Raw genomic sequence first — 21,073 nt, 5'->3', positions numbered from 1 at the left:
AAGTAGCACTGCATTTTGCAGCAGGACACACCCAGCTATAAGCAACCCCTTGGACCAGTGGGAGAAGTAGCGTGGAAAGGATGCCAACAAGAACAGTAGGTTCCCCAACTTGGTGTGGGTTCTGAGGCCATCAGGGGTGGGACTGGACACTTCGTGCTCTGCACATAGCCCTGTGATCGCAAGAGCAAGTGGGTGTCAAGTCCCCAAAACATAAAACTTATCACTTAGTAACTGGACATTCCCTTCAGCTTAGGAGGAAAATGTTTAGCCTTAGAAACCCTTATTTTTAAACTTTCCCTAATAAAGGGAACAAAATCCAAAATCTAAGTGAAAGCCCTGCATGCATGAGAGCTGCATGCAGAGCAGAAACCCCCTGTAGACCCAGCACCACTGTCCCACCCTCCCAGCAGCTGGACTCCTGACTTCCCCACCCATGCCCCAGGCGATCCAGTAATAGAAATGGCGGCTGTCAAAAACCTAAACTCAGTTGCATAATATCGAGGGATGATAATAAATTCTCATTTCTTCAGGCACCAGAGGATATATGAGACAAGGCTTTGATTCTCTCCAATTTATGCTCTTAATACATTTCCAGCCTCTCCCCTACGCTGCCTCATCAGCTTGGCTTATGCTCCTCAGTGAGCCTTGCATTACTTGTGATTACATCTGCACTCTTTGTGCCAATTAATTCAACTGGGATTGACCCGGAGTTTGCTCAAGCTTGAGTTCATAGCCTCCTAGGCCGAGATCTCCCTCATAAATGTTTTCCTTGCTTGGAGCCTGGGGTGAAGCTTTCTGGTCCAGACCCAGCGTCGCAGGACGACTGCAGGGCGAGGGGGCTTGCTCCTGGTAATTCATGGCCAGTTCGTCCTGGTTGACAATGCATTCCACATCATCCCCTTTTAGCCGTTCCTAGTTTTGGAAAGAGAGAGAGATCGCTTCATGATAAAGGCAGAAAACAATAGTCCTACAATGTAAGAAAATTAGGATATTTCCCTTTTCGTACCTATCCTGTCTTGCCTTGGCTGAAGTTTCCTTGAGTCAACACTGAAGACTCGACACTATACACAGCCCTGGGGGTCTCTAGACCTAAGGTGTAAGAGGCTTTAGAGAGCACATGCTAAGTGCCTCCTTGGCTTTAGACAGTAAAATGGAACTTGGCTATTTCTTCTACTGGGACTAGGGCTGAGAGGAGTTAGGGATTCTTCATGTTACTTCTGTAACACTCTTGCCTATCACAAAATTCTCAAAGCAGTTTCTGTTATATTTCACCTCAAAAGTGTGTCTTCTCAGCGTGTTTCTTGGGAGATTAGAGTCACAGGGCTAGAAATGGTTGGAAGCCACTATAGTGAATAATGCCAGAAACTAACAAGATCTGGCCAGTAATAGTTTTCCTCCTACAGAGGTCCCCTTGAAAGAAAGAATTAAGATCTCAACTCTTCTTCCATCGGCTTTGGGAAGGCCACCCAGAGTTACTTGTAGAACGGGCCCTGGCTAGGTGACTTTGCAGCAGCGGCAGAGGTGCCCAGCCTTGGCCGGCACCGGGAGCCTGTGGGGGGCTTGGTAAACACAGCTGTGAAAGCTCAGACCTCAGGTGGGGCCTGAGAAGGTGCATTTCTGACAAGTCCCCAGGTAATGCTGAGGCTGCCGGTCTGGAGACCACACTGAGAACCACGGCCTTAAGCTGCTGTGCCCTGAACATGTCTGGGATGAGTTTTCTATGTTTATGTAAGGGGTGGCCAGCTGGACAAACCTCTAAGCGTCCTTGCAACTTTAAGCCTCTTGTTCTTCTCCAATTCCCTGACACTCTGATTTGTTGGTAATGATTCTAATTGCTTCTCAGCATTTTTGTTTGTTTGTTTCATCCCTTGAGCCATAAAGCATAGGCCTAATATTCAAAATCTCAAAACACAGCAGTTTGTGAGGACACATTTACTACATTTACATGTTCCAAGGTCATTTTATGGTTAAAAATGTTTAACAATAAAAATTGCATGTTTGAAAGAATAAGCCAACATCAGCAACAACTGACAAGAGAAATGCTTCTTGGTGCAGTGAATTTTTAAAATGCTTCCTCTTGAAGCCTGGCAGTAATAGGCTTGAGCTTTCTGGGCTCATCAATATTCACCAAGCCTGTCCCACGTGGGCTATTTACTTACCCCATAGGCCTGAGGACTAGTGAGCAGCCTGGAAATTGGACCACACCATTCAGGTAACGTTGTGGTCAGCGGAGGACCGGAGTGGGTTAAAATTGGTTTCAGGTATCTGGGAGGCCTGTTAAGGAACACTTGTCAAAAGCAAGTTAGGATTTAGGAATTGTACACAGCACAAGCCTTTGCATGCTGTGGAAGAGACAGTTATGTTCACTTTTAAATCCCTTACTCCTTCATTTAGGAAGCAACTTGCCTTGCAAAATTGCTGTTTATAATCTTTGCTACACACATTTCCAGCCCTCCTGATTTAGCCTTTAATCATGAAGAAATGGTGAGTGGACCACGCCGTGTCAGGTGTAAATGTCCTTTTCCCATCCCCCATTCAATGTCTCATCTGTTTAGAGAATGCATTCTTAAAAATTACCTTAAACAATTGCATAAAAGATTGTTTTTTTGAAACTGCACACACAGCTTAAATCACTAGTAATTTTCACAAAGGAGGTATTTCATAAAATGTTCAGTTATTTTAGAGCTGGGTGGTGAACACAGATTGTTTTCCAAAATACTTTATTTTCACTATTCAACACAGTCACTTTATACTTCATACTTCAATGCATTTCTACACAAAATTATGTAAATAAGCTGGTGCCAGCTTTATCCTATTGTCTAACACCTGTCTTTCTCATCTCTTCATCCCAAAGTGCTCTAACAAGTTAAAAGAAAAACCTGTTCATCTGAAGCCATTATGTTTCCCTCCAATCTATCAATAATGAAATCCCCAGAGGCTTCCTCAGGTTGCCTCTTTTTTTTTTTTTTCTCAAAGAAAAGTAGTGGAATTATTTCACCATTCCATCACAAATGACTTTTAAGCTTTATATTATTTCCTCTGCTGGAGAATATTTCACCTCATCAAATTTCTGAAAAGCTATAATAAATATGGAAAGGGGAAAAATGGAAAGCAGTTAACATTGGTTGGCTTTGAAGATCTACAGCTGCCCCCAGGGACTCGGGGTGTGAGAAGCTCTGCTGGAGCCTGTATGTAGCTGGACAGTTCCCGTGTCATTCCCATGATGCCCTGAGCGGGCACGGAAGGAAGATGCAGCCCAGAGGAGTCCAGGAGTCTTGTTGCCTCCGGCTAGAATCATTCACCACCAAAGCAGTCACAAAGCAGGGGATGTGCATGAACGTAGCCTAGTCATGATGCTAGGAGAGTGACTAGGAAGCTGCTTAGGAGGGTCTGCATCTCCAACTGCAAATGGAAAAGTTGATTCTTCCTTTCTGATGGGCAGCTGTTGTGCCCAGCTAGGGACCAGGGAAGATATTAAAGTCCAGAGCCTGGCGTTTGCTGTAGCATCTTGCAAGTGTATCTACTAATCTGAAGAGCACTTGGTCTTTCATTTATTTTCATTAGAATGTTATTTCCTTCATTTTATGGATGAAGGAATTGAGGTTTAAAGATATGATTTTAAATATTCCTTTGCTACTTGAATGCACCAACATCACCCTTAGAAGAAGATAATTTATCAGGGCAGAATCGAGCATTGCAACTAGCTGAGTTCTCTAGATACTACAGCAAAGCACACGGATCTCATCCCTGCTAGTGAGCTACGGACTCTTTCAGGCTGGGACCTGGGAGGACATGTGATCTTGTTAGGGTTTGTGGTATGCATAGGTCATGAAGATGTTTTTTAGGGCGGTAAGGTAGATGTATGTACAACTGGAGTGTAAATCAAGGAAAATCAGCCAACTTTATTTCCATAAGAAAAGGTGATAGCAAGTAAACAAGTTTTAGAGATGTCACATTAAAAAAAAAAACAAACTGTCAAACCTCAGGAGTTTGAGAGAGGCCAGGGCAACTTCCACCGAGGTTCTCAGTATACTGAAAAAAATGCCAAAACATTATACAATTCTAAGCTTGTATTTTACTTTCATAAAGAACTTTTTTTCCCTTAACCTTGAGGTGGTATCTCTTTAGATCTATGTACAGTATTCCTTCTTTATCTGCAGTTTCACTTTTCATGGTTTTAGTTATCTGGTCAACTACAATCTGAAAATATTAAATGGAAAGTTCCAGAAATCATAAGTTCTAAATTGTGCGCCCTTCTGAATAGCCTAATAAAAGCTCATGTTATCCACTCTGTCCCTCCTGGGATGTGAGTTGTCCCTTTGTCCAGCATATCCATGCTGCAGATGCCACTTGACCATTAGTCACTTAGTAGCTGTGTTGGTTATCAGATCAAAACGACATAGTATATATAGGGTTCAGTGCTATCTGAGTTTTCAGGCATCCACTGGGAGTCTTGGAACATATTCCCTGTGGATAAGGGGAACTATTGTATAATGCTATTGGAACAAACACTTACAGGCTAAATGTGTAGCTTTTTGTGAATATGAGGGCTAAACCAAACAGGGGACTCCTTGGCCCCCTCTGGATAGCCTCTAGGACTTTGACTCGATTATCTAGGCATAAATGCCAGCTCTGCTACTCTACTGACCACAGATGACCTGCGATCTAGTCACTTACCCTCTCAGCCTCAAGCTTTGTTGTGAATATTGACTGAAATAGCGTATGTAGAAGTGGTTTTAAACTTTGATGTTGCATTCAAATGCTACTTATTTTTATTTTTAAAATTTATTTTCCTAGTAATGTTATCTAGAGAAATTGGTGTCTCAGTCATTGTTCAAATAATGGTGGGCAAAGGATATTGGAGGTGGAGACGAGCATGGCACACCAGGGATTGGTGTAGCATTTGGGATTCACAGGCTGTTAAGTGGATGGAAACCTTAGGCCAGTCCTGTACCCCAAAACAGAAACTTCTGTTAAAAATTGTTGTATGGGGGGCTAGCATGAGGTTGGGGTAGACCTTATGGATGTAATACTTCTGGGAATCACATGATGCCATTTTGCTTGTCCTGGTATCTCAGCAGCTCTGAGTCAAAGAAATGAGGCATGCCTTCTGTGGCCGTGACTGGGACACGAAGCACCACCCACAGCCACAGAAGGTGGGAAGTGGAGTCTGTGTTCTCCAACATCTTGGTTTGCCCAGTGCTTGCCAGATATCATGTGTTCAATGGATGTTTGTTGAATTTATGGTGTAGAAAATATTTAGGGGTGGGATCAGGGATGGAAGTAGATTCTGAGTAACCATGCCAGAGGAGAATGAAAAGAGGCAGATTACAGCCAAGAAATAGATTTTCCTGAGGATGAAGGGCTAAAGAGAGGTCAAACTGAAGATGCACCACTTGGGCCTGTTATTAGGCAAAGGAGAACACAAGAAGAGTGGTAATGGAATAAAATAAGGTGGCTGAAATACAGTCATTGTATTTCATTTACCCACCCATTGGTTTCTTTGTACACTCACATTTTTGTTTTGTGTGCCAAACTAGTGAGGAACGGACCCAAAGCACCCACACAAGGAAGGTAACAATTACATTACAGAATGGAAAACTCCCTTTTCCAGACTCCTTAAGGACAAGGCCATATTCTTCACCTGGATACAGTGCTTGGCCCTTTTAGATACTCAAGAAAAGAGCTGCTGAATTAATGACAACAGACTCAGAAAGGGTAAATAGGTTGCTCAATGGAACCCATCAATTATTCTATGGCAGAGCTGGGCCTGAAACCAGAGACTCTTCTACCACACTGAGCTGTCTTCTTTCTGTTATAGACACACCGAGTAATGGGACTTACCTAATTGGATAACTGATTTGAAATTAAGGAATTAGTGACTTTCTGAGTTCTTCATTGCAAAGCAATGTTTGGAAAGTAGCTGGCTCTCCAAGGTTATCTGAATTATTAAAAAGTAAGAAAACTCTTTTGATCTGTGCAAAAAAAAAACAAACCCAACTGCAGATTTTGCAAAATGTTATTTTTCTCATCAGGTTCTAGTATATGTTTGGGGAGGGAGGTTCCCCATTGGATATTTTTAGTATGACTAGTTTTGTTTCTCTAATAAGCTGGAAATGCACTGAAACAAAATGTGAAGCTCTGGGGGAAAAAAAAACCCAATGACTTTTCTCTTCTATAAAGAGCATAAGTTTGGAAATAGCAGTTTGGTTCAGGAGATGTAAGTAAAAGCTGGAACTTTACCCAGAATTTAACATGTGTGAAACAGAAAAGACAATTAGCAAATGTATTTTTTCTCTTTTGGTCTGAGCTATCAGCAGGTCCAGAGCTAAATTTAGTGCTTAACTGAACTAACATCCAAAATACCTGGTAACATTGATTTCTCTTCTATTATTTTGATTATTTGAAATCATCATGTTTTTTCCATTATAAGTTGCCAAAACCAATGGGTGCATAGCTTGTTCAAGCCTATGCCTTGTATGAGTTGGTAAGAAGCAAAAACCCCAAGAAAAAACTCAACTTCACAAATGAACATGTGCCCCTTTGAGGGGACTAAATACCATTGCCCCCTGTATGGGCTGAAAATTTGTGTCTCCTTCACCCCCAAATTCATATGTTGAAGCCCGAGCCCCCAACGTGGTGATATTTAGAGATGGGGCCTTTGGGAGGCAATTAAGGTTAGATGAGGTCATCAGGATGGGGACCTTATGAATGGGATTAGTGCTCTTAGGAGAGACATTGGAATTTTCATGCTTGTGCTCTCCTTCTTGCTCCCCCCACCCTCACCTTGCACAAAGAAGAGGTCATGTGAGGTCAGAGCAAGAACGTGACCATCTGTAAGCCAGGAAGAGAGCCCTCACCAAAACCTGACCATGTTGATGCCATATTCTGACTTCCTGCTTACAGAACTGAGAAAACAAATTTCTTTTGTTTAAGTCACCTAATCTATGGTATTCTATTACTGCAGCCCAAGCAGACTAAGATATCCCTTTTCCCTGGCCTTCTTTTTTTTTTTTTTTTTTTTTTTTTGAGACAGAGTCTCACTCTGTTGCCCGGGCTAGAGTGAGTGCCGTGGCGTCAGTCTAGCTCACAGCAACCTCAAACTCCTGGGCTTAAGTGATCCTACTGCCTCAGCCTCCCGAGTAGCTGGGATTACAGGCATGCGCCACCATGCCCGGCTAATTTTTTGTATATATATATTTTAGTTGTCCATATAATTTCTTTCTATTTTTAGTAGAGACGGGGTCTCACTCTTGCTCAGGCTGGTCACGAACTCCTGACCTCGAGCGATCCACCCGCCTCGGCCTCCCAGAGTGCTAGGATTACAGGCGTGAGCCACCGCGCCCGGCCTTTCCCTGGCCTTCTTTAAGTCTTTAGTTTGAGATCTCCATGAAGCTATGTTATATCCTGGCTTTCTCTAAATTTGTCTTATCATAAAAACCATCCAGGACATTCATTAAAAATTCAGATTTCAAAGAACTCCCCTGGATATCCTGATTCAGCAGATCTGGGAAGTGGCCTGAAACTCTATTTTTAGCAAGCACCCCAGTAACTGATCAAGTAAGTTTGGAACACAGTGGTCTCTCTCTGGAGTGTTGCTCTCTCTGAGAGTCAAATCTCAAACAGTAAGAAAAAAAGACCATGGCCTCTTGTCCACAAATCCATCATTTTTAGGGTGAGGATAAGTACAAGATAAGCCAATTTGTCCCTAAACCCAGACCTACGTAGTGGCCTCTGCCAATTGTTCCATCTTGTCTAAGGGATGGGACAGATACTTGGCTTAGCAAGATGAATGCTTGATGTTACACCTGGGAGTGGATTAATGAAGTAGCACGTCTCAACTTGTGGAGGAAGACTTTTACTTATTAGGAGCATTTGCATGTGTTTGCATGTATAGACTTGATAAATGATCTTATTATAAGGATAAAATCCTTGTCAATACAGTTGTATAAACAAGTCAAGCACATTTTCTCTCTGTATAATACTCTCCACCTCATGCTTTCATGTATAAAGCAGTTCCGTATGTCTTATTTTCTCTACACATCTGTAGGTGGGTACTACAGTCCCATTTTACATATCAAGAAATATGTAAACAAATGGCTTTTCAATCCCTTTCTAATTTATTTTACCTCCATTTCCAGAATGCTTCTTAGCTTCCAGTGACAGCTTACTACCAGAGATGGCCAGGGATCAGTGCCAGGTGGGTGGGAAGGATAAGTGCCTCCTGGATTGGGCAACAACCTTGCTCTCCAAGTGCATATGTTCCTGCAGGAGCAGAGCTAGCAGACGACACCCAAAATCATACATACCCCATCGCTCTTTGATTCTAATACACAAATCACATCCCTTTATGTTTTGTTTCTCAGGAAATGTGGCCTAATAAGTTGTATTCTCCATCTTCCCTTTGGATATGTCAGATTCTGTAATTGGACATTCACTGTCTTGCCTTCTTGGTTAGGTATGTGATGAGCCATTCTGGCATTTAGGGTTCATGCCAGAGGAAGGCTTTAAGAGTCCAACCAAGAAGCCCCCTTTAAGCTCTTCTCTCCCTCTGTTCTCTCTGCTCAGATAATTCAGGGAGGAATTTCAGTTCTGCTGAGTGCTTGTAGAAAATATGGCTGGCTGTAGGATCCTGTCTTTGCAGCAGCCTCTATGTTTTAAGAAAAAGCTATCACGATGGCACCTTTTCCCAGACTGTCCACGAAGTTCTGGTTTTAAAATGAGGAAAGGGCAGAGAAACTCTATTTATTCACATAAATGAGTGAACATATGCTCCTTTGGTTGACAATCCTAACCTCTGCTGTCTTAAAGGAAATTGCCCTAGACAACTGCAGGGGGATAAAGGAAGCAGCCAGTACCAGAATAAACACTGATGTGTGCATAGGGCTGCCTGAAGTAAGCCAGCAAAATGTGACTGTGACACAACCCCCCTTAGCATAGTCTCTGAGCTCTGCTGCTCACATGTCCATGTGGACAATGGCTGTCCCTTCAAGGCCAGGCTAGTGTGTCCCTCCCAGCAGCCTTCTGGGACCTGCCATGCTGAATTGCTTCAGCTCCACACTGGTTCCATAGCAACGCGTGCATACTTTCTGAGAGCATTTATTACATTGTCTTGAAACTGTTTACATTGTCATCTCCCTCTTTAGATTCTGAGCCCCTTGAGGGCAAGAATTTGATTATATTTTACAAAATTTTGTTATTGTAAAAAATAGGGATACAGCAAACCTCACAAATTCAATGTATAGCTTAATGAATCATTCTAAGGCAAGGACAAACACACACGCCAAGAAACAGAATTTTGTCACTCACCCCCTGTTCCCATTCAGGTATCTTACCCTAATCAAAGATCTTCCCTCCTCCCACAAGGAACTGCTATCTTGATTTTTATACTAATCACTTCCTTGAGTTTATATTATAATTTTATTTCCCAGATGTATATTCCTACATACCACAGTTTGGTCTTATCCATTAAAAAAAAAATCCTTTAATGTATAGGCTCCTCCTCTACCCTTATAATTTCTTTACAATTTGTCTGTTGAAGAACCTGGGCTGTTTTACCTGTGAAGTTTTCCATAGTCTGGATTTTGCTGATTGCAAACTCATGTGTAGCTCAGCATGTTCCCATGTCCTTGGTATTTCCTGTAAATTTCCAGCTAGATCCCAAGATTGGATCAGATTCAGGTTCTGTTGTATCTCTCTAGCAAGATGAAAGAAGGCACATCATATCTAGTTGTCTTTGTGTGATCCTAGCAGCCACAGATATGTAATACTTACAGCTATTTCTTCACTGAGGATTGCAAAATTGTGAAATTCCAATCTTTTATTAGGTAGAATACTTTTATAAAGAGACATTTCTCATTTATTCTATTTGGGATATTCAGTGATACAGTTGATACAGGAAAGGCAAGATAAATGCTTGATTCATTTCATGTATTAATCTGCTTTAAAGATAATGATTTGTTCCTTGTTACTCTTAAGGAGACAGATTAGTTAGTCTAGAGGTTGATCAATTTTATCTTTTTGAAGAACCAACTTTGCATTTTGTCTTTTTTTTATTGTTTTAGTCTTCGTTTAGTTCTGCTCTGATCTTTATTTCTTCTAATTTTGGGTTTGGTTCTTCCTTTTCTAGCTTGTTTAGGGGCATTGTTAGATTGTCAATTTGTATTCTTTCTACTTTTTTGATTTAGACATTTATTGCTGTTAACTTTCCTCTTGGCACTGCTTTTGCTGAATCCCACAGATTTTGGTAAGTTGTGTTTCCATTTTCATTTGTTTCTGGAAATTTTTTGATTTTCCATCTGAATTTCTTCATTGACCCAATGATCATTCAGGAGCATGTTGTTTAATTTCCATGTATTTGTACAGTTTCTGGAGTTCTTGGTATTGATTTCTAGTTTTATCATGGTCTGAGAATATATTTGTTATGATTTCAATTAAAAAAAAAACTTATTGAGACTTATTTTGTGGCCTAACATATGGTCTATCCTGGAAAATATTCCATGTGCTGGTGAAAATAATATATATTCTGTAGTTGTTAGATAGGCTATTCTATAAACGTCTAAGTCCATTTGGTCTACAGTCCAATGTTTCTTTGATTTTTCTGCCTAGGTGATCTGTCTAATACTAAGAGTGGGGTGTTGAAGTCATCTACTATTGTATTGTAGTCCATCTCTCTTTTTAGATCTAGTAATATTTGCTGTATGAATCTGGGTGCTCACAGTGTTGGGTGCATATACATTTATAATTGTTATAGTCTCTTGATCGATCCCTTTATCACATTATATAATGACCTTCTTTGTCCTTTTTATTTTTAACTATGCTTGACTGCTTAACTTTGTTGATATAAACATAGCTACTACTCCTTGCTTTTGGTTTCTATTTATGTGAAATATCTTTTTTCATCCCTTTACTTTCAGTTTCTGTGTGTCTTTACTGGTAAGGTGAGTTTCTTGTAAACAGCATATGGTTGGATCATATTTTTAAAATCCATTCAGCTATTTTATATTTTTAAGTGCAGAATTTAGTTCATTTATTTTCATGATTGATATGTGAGGTTTTGTTCCTGTCATTGTTAATTATTTTCTTGTTTTATGTACTTTTTTTCTTTTTTTTTCCTCATTTGTCATTTGGTTTGGTAAATTTCTATAGGGGTACCATTTGAGTCCTTTTTATTCTTTGTGAGTTTTATGGTTTTTATGTATTTTTATGATAAATCATTCTTTCACCTCCAGCTTTAGAACTTCCTTGAGCATTTCTTGTAGGACTGGTGTAATGGTAACAAATTCCCTCAGCATTTGCTTGTCTGGCAAAGACTTTATTTCTCATTCATTTATGAAGGTTAATTTTGCTGGATATAATATTCTAGGCTGCCAGGGTTTCTTTTTTCTTTATCATTTTGAATATATCATCCTATTTTCTTACCTTACAAGGTTTATTCTGAGAAATCCACTGTTAGTCTGATGAGTTTTCCTTTGTTAGGTGACTAGGTGCTTTTCTCTTGTTGGTTTTTAGGATTCAGTCTTTGCCTGATTTTAGACAGTCTGATTATGGTATGCTATGGAGAAAACCATCTTGCATTGTGTCTGCCTGGGGATTGTGGAACTTCCTGTATCTGAATATTTAAATGTCTGCTAGACTTGGGAAGTTTTATCTATTTCATTAGATTTTTCTAGCCCTTTGACTTTCTCTTCACCTTTGGGTGCATTTGTATATTCAGTTGCTTTATGTTGTCCCAGATGTCATGAAGTCTTTGGTCATTTAAAAATATATTTTTTTTTATGATTAGGTTATTCAAAACATTAATTTTCAAGCTCTGAGATTTTCTTTAGCCTGATCTAGTCTATTGTTAAAGCTTTCAAATGTATTTTGTATTTCCTTCAAAAAATTTCTTCAATCTCAGAATTTCTATTTCATTCTTTTAAAAAACATCTTTGGTAAATTTCTCATTTATATCTTGGATTGTTTTCCTGATTTCTTTTATATTTTTTAGAATTCTATTGTATCACACTGGGCTTCTTTTCTTTAAAATCAGTATTTTGAATTATTGATTTGGGACTTCGTAAATTTCTTTTTGATTAGGATCTGTTGCTGGGGAATTATATTCCTCCAGTGTCATATTTCCTTGCTTTTTCATATTTTATGTCCTTACATTGATATCTGCACATCTCATGTAATAGTCACTGCTTCCAATTTTTTAAAGTTGCTTTCATAGTGGAAGAATTTTTCCTGAAGATGTACACATGTTATTAGTTGGGTAGGGTGCTTTGGCTTTGATTTTTGGGTGCCTGCAGAAGTGTGATCTCTGTACGATTTCTTCAGCAGTATCAGTGGCATCTGATTTCCTTAGTTTCTTAGAGTATAGTTATTAGTGGAGGCTTTGTTAAAGTTTTGCTGGGGACTAGGATGCCAGGTGGGCCAGTCTTTAAGCCCCAGTGGTGGCAGTGGTGGACTAAATATAGCTGTTTTGGGGCCCCAGAGTGGCTTCCACTGGTCACCAGTATTAGTGAGTCCTGGAGGGTTGACTCTTGCTTTTGGGCCTCCAGTGGCTTGTTCAAATGCTGGTAGTGGCAGCAGTGTTCTGGACATGTGGGTGGGTTCTCAGACCCTTGGGAAGCTGGTATGATGTGGGTAATGGCAGTAGCAGTGGTGGAGCAACCCACGGGAACCCAAGTGGTCTGTGTTGATGACGGTAGTTGCTGTGACAGATTCAGTGGGCCAGTCCCCTGCCCTGCTGGTGGCACATACAGGTGAGTGTCAGCTATGGTGGCATTAGTAGGTTGGGGTAGTTTGACTTCAGACCCTGGCAGGAATGATCAGGTGCCAATGATGTACTGGGAAATTTCCAGGCCTGTGGATGGTGCACTTGAGTACTAGGGGTTGGATTCAAGGCCAGAAGACTTGTCCTTAGGCCCCCTGATTGTGCCTTCAGGTGCTGGCTGTGATAGGGAGGGGTGGGGTGTTTGCCAGGCCACTGATGGAATGCTTAGGCATGGGCTGTGTTAGCTGCTCTGTGGGCCTGCCAACAGGAAGAGTAGAGGGCTCCTTTCAGCTGGAACAGTGGGGCAGGTAGCTGTGGGGAGAGTAATTTGCTCATGCCTTTGTCTTACAGCAGCCCATAGTAATGGTGGTGGAATTTGTACTGGAGAGCATGGGAGAGTGTGGCAGAGCCTGGTCTCCCCTCTCCCTCCTCAGCCCAGTGGCAGCTCTAGCAGCCCCAGTCTGGCTCAAGGGTGCAATGCAGGCTCCCAGCTGCTAAACTCTCAGAATGACACTAGGCATGTGATTTGCCACCAGGGAGGGCGTGGCTCCCCTGGGGGAGCAGGGCAGCCAAGTAGCTGTGGGGAGGGCAGTCTGGTCACACCTTGGTCTCACAGCAGCTCATGGCGGGGCAGTAGAACTTGTCCTAGGGTGGATGGAAATGCACTGTCTCTTCTCTCCTGATTCGTCAAATATCATTGTAAAGTAATGAATTTTCAATGTATTTTGTTGCAATATTATCACTATTTATGGTCAAATTGACCCATCTTTGGTCAGTGGGAGTTTCTTCAAATTGGCTCCTGAATTCTACTGACATGACAGCAGTATTTTTGATAGCTTCTCTGTTATCTGTACAAGTTGTTCTAGGCTTCTAGGCTCATCTTGTATATTTCCTGTCTCAGACCCTGAACCAACATTTCTCCACAGTTTTTTAAAATGAGAAATGGGATTTCAAAACCACACTCTGGACACTAAGGATTGCTATATATAGTGGAGTGTGGTAAATGTTTAACAACCAACTGACTCTCACAGTTCCAACTATGTTATTTCAGGAAAGTTCTCTTGAATTAGTATTTGTTCTTTTTCCTTGCTTTGCTTTTCTTCAGGAACTCCTATTTTCTAGATGTTCAATCTTCTTTTCTTCCATATTGTCACTTTCTCTTGAATTCTTTTTACCTCTTAGATTTAAAAGTTTTCTTTTTCACCTGCTATTTCTCTTAAGGTATTACCCATTGTGTTTATTTGCTTTTGTATTCTAATTTAGTCTTGATTCTGAAATGCTTTTCTCTTTTATTTTAAATTTCCCAAGTTTGAGTGTTTCTGATTGATGTTGTTCTTTCATGTCTTGTGTCATTCTCTTAATGTCTTTTAACTTGTTTAATGTTGCAGTTTTGATCTATTTTATGGGCATATTTTTCCAGTATGCTTTCATTGTCTGTAGGGATGTTATTGTGTTCCTTATTCTTTTTTTTTTTCTTATAATAATGTTGTATGGGATTTGACCTCTATTCTTTCCTGTTGTTCATTTTTATGTGAAATTAGTTTTCCTGAACTTATAGAAAGTGGCAGAGTTCAGGAAAGCTTTTCAACTTCAGAGTTCTCTCTGCTGTTGTTTTTATATAGTGTGAACTATAGTGGGTTGCATTCGGAGCTTTCCTGCCCTGTTTTCCTCCCCCAAGGGATCTAGACCTTGTCTTTACTTTGTCTTCATTGTCTCTATCCTTTTGATTCCATCCCAGGCAGTTTCTCCTTAGTGTAGGGCTCTGTCCTTGGAGGGAGCCCCAGGGGATCCATTTTGAGAGCTGTCAAGGGTCTTGACTGCTCCAGCCCTGCAGTCTTCCTTACTAAGATCCTCTAGTTACTCTTGTTAGAGAAGGGGTGGTACCCCCTTCCCTGCAACTCTAATTTTAGGGATGTTTTAAAAAACATCCCAACTACACTTTCTAGGGAATACTATTGGCTACTTAGGGATTCTCCTATTTTCTAGTCCATCAGATGCTACTCAATTGCTTTTTCCTTCTGCACAGACACTTATGCAGTGCTGGTTTGTCTCTATCCACTTGTAATTTGGGATTTGTGAGGAAAACTTGCCCCTAGTTTTATTATAAATCTGTTTATGGGTTTTTGGTTTTTTACCTAATTCTCCTACCTGTCTTTATGTAAGGATTTGCAGAGATTGAAACTCTATGCTGTTGATGCCTCTGCCATCTTCCCCGAGTCTTACAGGAGCTGTATTTTATTTGATCTTCTGTCCTGGGTGATTAGTAGGTATATAGCACATTACTAATGAATAGGAGGAACATGGTCTAGTTATATTTTTTAATATTATACTCTGTACAGCTGCCTATGATGACTAGGAACTGTCCATGATTCAAATAATATAGCTTAGAATTATCAAAATGAACTTCCCATATCACAGCTAGGTGAGTCAGATGATACCTGGAGCCATGGTTCGTAACTTTCCCTGGCCATGGACTTGTATCTCTGAAAAAATGCCTGCATTCTCATCATTTGCATACAATTCATTTGCATACATGACATTTCAGAGCATTACTGGATACCCTGAAACCTATCCATATTCCCTGAGAGACCTGAGTTAGGAAACTCTGGTCAAGAGTGATTAGGTATTAAGAAAGAGGGCAGATTAAAGGCTGATAAAATGGCATGCCTACTCTATCCTATTTGTTTTGGAGTTGGTTTTAGCAGTGACATCTACAGGATCTACCTATCAAATGTTAAGATAATTGTATTTGGCTCCTCAGATCTGGACAGATAATCAGGGACAGAGAAAGGGCAGCAGCGTTTGTTGGAAAGGTTAAAGGAAAGAAGATAGTTTTAGGATACCAAAGCAATGAGTTTAAGTAGGGCAAATGGACACAAGATAAACCAGGGGACATACTGGAATCATGAGTCTGGAGGGGAAACCTGAGAGGTCATCTGATCACATCTTCAGATCTAAATGCAGAATAGCCAGGATTTCTCCAACTGTGATCACCTGACCACCTGCATCAGCATCTCCTCTTGTGTTTGTTAAAATGCAGATTCTTGGGCCCTTCAACTTGACCTCCTTGGGTGGGACCTAGTAATCTTCATTTTAGTGATTCCTCTGAAAAACCACTTGTCTAAATGATGCAGAGAAGAATGGTATCTGGTCTCCTGAAGGACTCTGGGTTTGGAGGTGCTGCACCTATGCGCTGCAGAGTGCCCTAACAGCAATAATATTACTTCTATTACCTCTCCTCCTACCATTGTCATTAGAACTTTTCCCTTTGGACATGCAATGGGATCAACAGATTTCCAGGGATCTTTGCTGCCTACCACATGCAGATGAAATCTATTTGTGCCATATGGGGTGTTACATTTGGCTTAAGCTGTTTTGAGAGAAAACAGTTCTAGAGAAAAATGCTGCTGCTACTCACATGGATTGAGTCTTGGCTTTTGTGGCCTTCTGGTTAGAGGAAGTGCCACCCAGACCCAGATGCCCTCTGTTAGCTCATGGTGGTTTTGACAACAGGCCTTTAGAGGTCATTTCCTTGACAGTGTGTCAGAGAACTTGGCTCTGAGAAGTAACTTTGCTCCTGCGGACTAACTCTCCACTCTGGCTTGTGGAGAAATTTCCATTCGATTTCTGCCCCCAACACTGATTGGATGTGGCTTTAAGAATTGGATTCTCAGCTGGCTACCCCAGAATTCACATTTAAACAGAGGTGGCCAGCTCATCTGGTACTTTATGGGGCTGGGCCTTGCCCCTGAACTCCCAGAATGAAGTGTGTGCCTGGGAGAGAACTGGTCCCCTGTGTGGGCATGGGCTGGAATCCCACGGAAATGCATAATTGTATCATCTTCTGCCTCTGCAAATTTAGAAACAATTACTTCTGGGCTGGCAACTTCAGTGTAGGCCCCACAGATCAGGATGCTTGGAGCACCAAGTTGTAGGAAACTGCCTTCAGTGCTTTCACGGGGAGGAGGACTGCAAACGCCAAACACTAAACACAGATGGCCAAGGGGCTGGCTGCTGTGACTGCTTCTCAGTTTGACCAAAAGTCTCCAAATCTTTGTGCCTCGATTTTTCTCATTCCTAAAGAGACACATGATGCTATGTTAAATCTGTGTTAAATCTTACATAATTACTTGGAGATTGTAATTACCCTGTGCATTTGTTTCCCAGGGCTGCCATAACAAAATACCACAAACTGGGTGGCTTAAAACAGAAATTTATTGTCTCTCTGTTCTGGAGGCTCAATGTCCAGCTCAAGGCATTTATTTGCAGGGTTGGTTCCTTCTGAGGGCTCTGAGGGAAAATCTGTTCCATGCCTCTCTCCTAGCTTCTGGTGACAGCCTGCAATCCTTGGTGTTTCTGGGCTTGCAGATGCACCACCCCAACCTGTTTCCATCTTCACAAGGTGTTCTCCCCATTTTGATGTCTTCACATGACCATCATCTTATAAGCAAACCAGTGACACTGGATTTGGGGCCCACCTTATGACCCCCCCTAGTATGACCTCATCTTAACTAATTATGTCTGCAAGTCAACCTATTTGCAAATAAGGTTACATTTTGAGGTACTGAGGGTTAGGACCTCAACATATCTTTCTTGGGAGAAATAGTTCAGCGCATAACACCATTTCCTTAGCTACTTGAACCTTGTAAAATGGAAATAGCTTACAGTAGTGTCTTCAGGGGAAAGGATTAAGTGAGATAAAAATAGATATTAGCACAGTTCTGGGCACATAATCACTCAATAAATATTAGCTAATATTATTTTTTCACTGTGTCCCTTGAGGAGTTAGAAATGTTAGAAATCTATTTCAAAACTCCCCAAATCAATTTACTCACGTAACACCTACACGTGCCATGCAGAATTCACAATATTTCTTTTGCTGGCTGCTGGAGCCCTGAGAAAGATATTGCAAAGTTTCTTCCCAAAGGTTCCCGTCTCTTTTTGGTCCCACATTGGAGGTGCCCAGGGAGGCATGCTCCTTGTTTCATGACTGATGTCACAGTTTCACAGCAGGATTTCAATTGAGTACTTACACAGTGAGGGTTCTGACACAGGGATGGCCCATGTTTCCATAGACGTGAGGTGCTTACTTAGAAGGTGGGTGTTTTTATGTTGGGCATCAGGTTTTTAATGTCACCTTAGAGCAGCCCTTTTTCATCCTCCTGTTTGTCAGGGCCCTGGTTGTCCTTGAGGCCACCTTCTAAGTTTTCCATACTCTATGGATACCTTTTCTTCCTGATCATTTAACAATCCTCTTAGTAGAATGCATGCACTAAGGCTCTTTGAGGAAGACAAAAGTAATACTGCCCCCCCTCACCCCAGGCAATGTTGTAACTGTCACCCACTGAGTTTGTTACAGGAATCAAGGTATGTGACATTGGGTATTTTTGACCTATGAGATGGAGACTGTTCGGGAGACGTTAGAAACTCTATTTTCTTAAAGCAGACACAAAGGGTATTGACTCACATGTCATAAATAATCTCCTTATCCTTTCCAGGCACATTTTTTCTCAGATTCGGTAACTTTAACTCTTTATTTTCACCCCACAACCCCTACTTAGAAATACATTTTACGATTGCTACTTAGTACATGCCCCAACCTCTGATCAACCATACACATATAACACTAAAAATATTTCTGTGATACACTTGAATCTAGTCTATTCCATTCCATCTGTCTTCTACTTATACTAGATATTGCTACCTAGTATTCACCAACATCCAGTTCTCCTCCTCTTTCAGGTACCTGAAATAGGTACATCAGTATCCTTGAAGTTGGTGAGGCTGTATAACTAATTTGGCCAATGTGCTATGGTCTTAAGTGACTAGAGTCACTTCTACACTGAAACATCCCTCCAGCTGACTCGTTCCCTGTTGCAGTGACCCAGGGAGGACTCAGGTTGAGGTGGTGAAGCTACATATCAAGACTATTTGGATCCCTGAGTTGCACATGGAGGACAGTTGCCCTACAGAGTCACCCACTGCTTAGCAGCCTTTAAGTGAGAGAAATAAAACATTGCTTGATGAACCACTGAGATTATACCACAGTATAGTCTAGCCTATTCTGACTAATACAGTATTCTCTATTTTATTTTTTTAAAAAAATGCAGATCCTAAGCTATCAAAATGATTCTATGACCCATTATAGGTAGACAGATATGGTTTGCAAATCACTTTTCCAAAGAATCTGCCACATCCATAGCCCCAAAGTAGAGATAGATAGCTCCATGCAGGAGGGAGAGCATATACCTGCACTGTCTTTCTTCAGGCCCCTAACTAACTTTCTGGGGTTAGCTGACTTGAGGACTACATGATTGTGTGACTAGAGGGAGTTAGAATGCAATTGCTGTGGTAGAGGAGGCACCAGGGTTTAGTTCCAATACCGAGTAGTGGACTCAGTCTTTCTGTAGGATTCTGTCTTTTAGATATATGGATCTAGATTCAGGCTTCATGTGTCTTGTGCTTTATCAAGAGACCTATGTGTATTAAGACTCCAGACTCCACGTATATCTTGATTATTACAAGAAATTGGAGTACAAAGGCATGCCTGCTACACTGTACTCTCAGGTGGTGAGATCAGAGCCCTCCATCGTGGATGGGTCCTTGGCTAGCCACTTGGACTGTACCATTCTCCATTGATCCTGTCCCACTTTCCTTTCACAAATCATAGTTTCTGTTAAATGAAATTAAGCCTGATTCTTGTTTGTTTCACTCTCCCTTTGGGCCTTTGCATATGCTGTTCCCCCCATTTGAACAGCTTGGCACTTGGAAGTCCTAAATCCATTCAGACAATGTTCTACCGTCACTGCCTCGGAAGTGCCATTGATCTCTTGCCACCCTCCATGTTACATTGTAATTCAAGTACAGTTCTCTCCCTTTTCTTGTACCTTGAGCTCAACCTGCTTCTCTTGGTTTTTTTTATCTTGGGTTTCCACATTAACAACTACAACTCATCCCCAAATCCACTCACTTAAAAAACAAGGTTGATTTACTAAGGGTGGCATGGAAGGCCTTTTTAGACTACTCACAGTTCCCCCATATCCACCAAATACTTTATAGACTTTTATCTTTGCACTCTATTTCCATTACCAGGAACATCCTTCCTCACTTTCTTTCTGGGAAGGCTCATTTACTCTTGAAGCCTATGGGGTGGATTGCTACCTGCCTACCCAATATCTTGTCTCCCTCTCTTCCTTACAATAGAAGCCACAATCTGTTGATGACACAGATCATCCACAATCAGCAGAGTAGGTGGCCAATGAAATGGAAGAAGTTCTTGAGTGGAATTTCTAGAGAAGCTTCTTAAAAAAGCTTCCTGCCTAGAATTTGAACAGTCTAGAGCTCCAGCAGCCATTTGGGGGCCAAGAGGTAAACTTAGGACAGAATCTATATACTGAAGATGGTAGAGAAGAAAGATAAGAGGAAAGTGGGAGTACTGATGACATCATGGAGGTCTGTTACATTGTCTAATGCCAGATTTCTTTTACTGAAATTAAACACTTCTATTTTGACTAATCCATTGTTGTTTGGATTTTTTGTTATATACAGCCCAATATAATCCTAATGGATACATGGTCCAATTCAAGTAGTACCTCTTCTTTGTTACCACCTCTGTACCCAACTAGAGAATTTCTTTGGGGCTGCTACAGGCCTTCACTCAGACGTCTCTGATTGTATTTATTATAATACATCAGAATTACTTGACTATGTATCCCCTCTCCCATTAGACTGTGCACTCCTTGAGGGAGGAAAATTGTGTCATTCCTCTTAGTTTCCACAAGTGCTTAATGCCCAGTAGCCACAAATGAGTCCTCTAGATGTTTGTTGAATTGAGACTGGAAAGGGATTTAGGGATTTCTGCTAACATGCAAATTCTTTTGGGAAGTATATTATCCCAAAATATATACTTGCACCTTATTTTGGATTTAGTTGGTAAGTAGTCATGGGAAATGGCATGGGTGGGGGCCTTAGGAACAGGGGTGTGAGAGGGATGGGCACTGGACCGGCCACGGGAAGGAGAGGTAGGAAAAGCAGCAGCTCCTAGCCTGTCTGGATTTCCTGAGGGCAGTTCCACGTGTCCTTATATTTTCCTGTATACAAAACCTCACTCCCCTTGGAAAGCCCTAGAGGAGACTGCCTGAATCAGGAGTGCTTTACATTGCTCTCCCAGCTCACTGAGAGGCAAAGCTCCTCTCCTGAGACTGGGTATCACAGATAACTGGCTCCTCTGGCACACCTGTGAGTCCTAGCCCTGTCCCCTTGGTCCTCCCAAACCACTTTGGAAAGGTCTGTCGCTCTTGAGTTGCAAGATTAAAT

The 21,073-nt window shown here is 41.3% G+C and overlaps 1 protein-coding gene across 1 annotated transcript in view; it reads right to left on the bottom strand.

The window, feature by feature from the left end:
* Positions 1-279: 279 nt before the first annotated feature.
* SLC9A9 (solute carrier family 9 member A9) overlaps positions 280-21,073 on the bottom strand; it is a 537,568-nt gene continuing 516,774 nt past the window's right edge. Inside the window, exons 15-16 of the mRNA XM_069473135.1 lie at positions 2,160-2,265; positions 280-912 (exon numbers count right to left, since the gene is read on the bottom strand). Of these exons, the coding sequence (XP_069329236.1) occupies positions 685-912; positions 2,160-2,265 (334 nt within the window). The 3' untranslated portion in view covers positions 280-684. The remainder of the gene's footprint in view (positions 913-2,159; positions 2,266-21,073) is intronic.

Source organism: Eulemur rufifrons, chromosome 7 (genome assembly GCF_041146395.1).
Source record: "Eulemur rufifrons isolate Redbay chromosome 7, OSU_ERuf_1, whole genome shotgun sequence".
NCBI lineage: Eukaryota > Metazoa > Chordata > Mammalia > Primates > Lemuridae > Eulemur > Eulemur rufifrons.
Note: the sequence above shows the minus strand (reverse complement) of the source record. Positions and strands in the feature narration are given on the sequence as shown.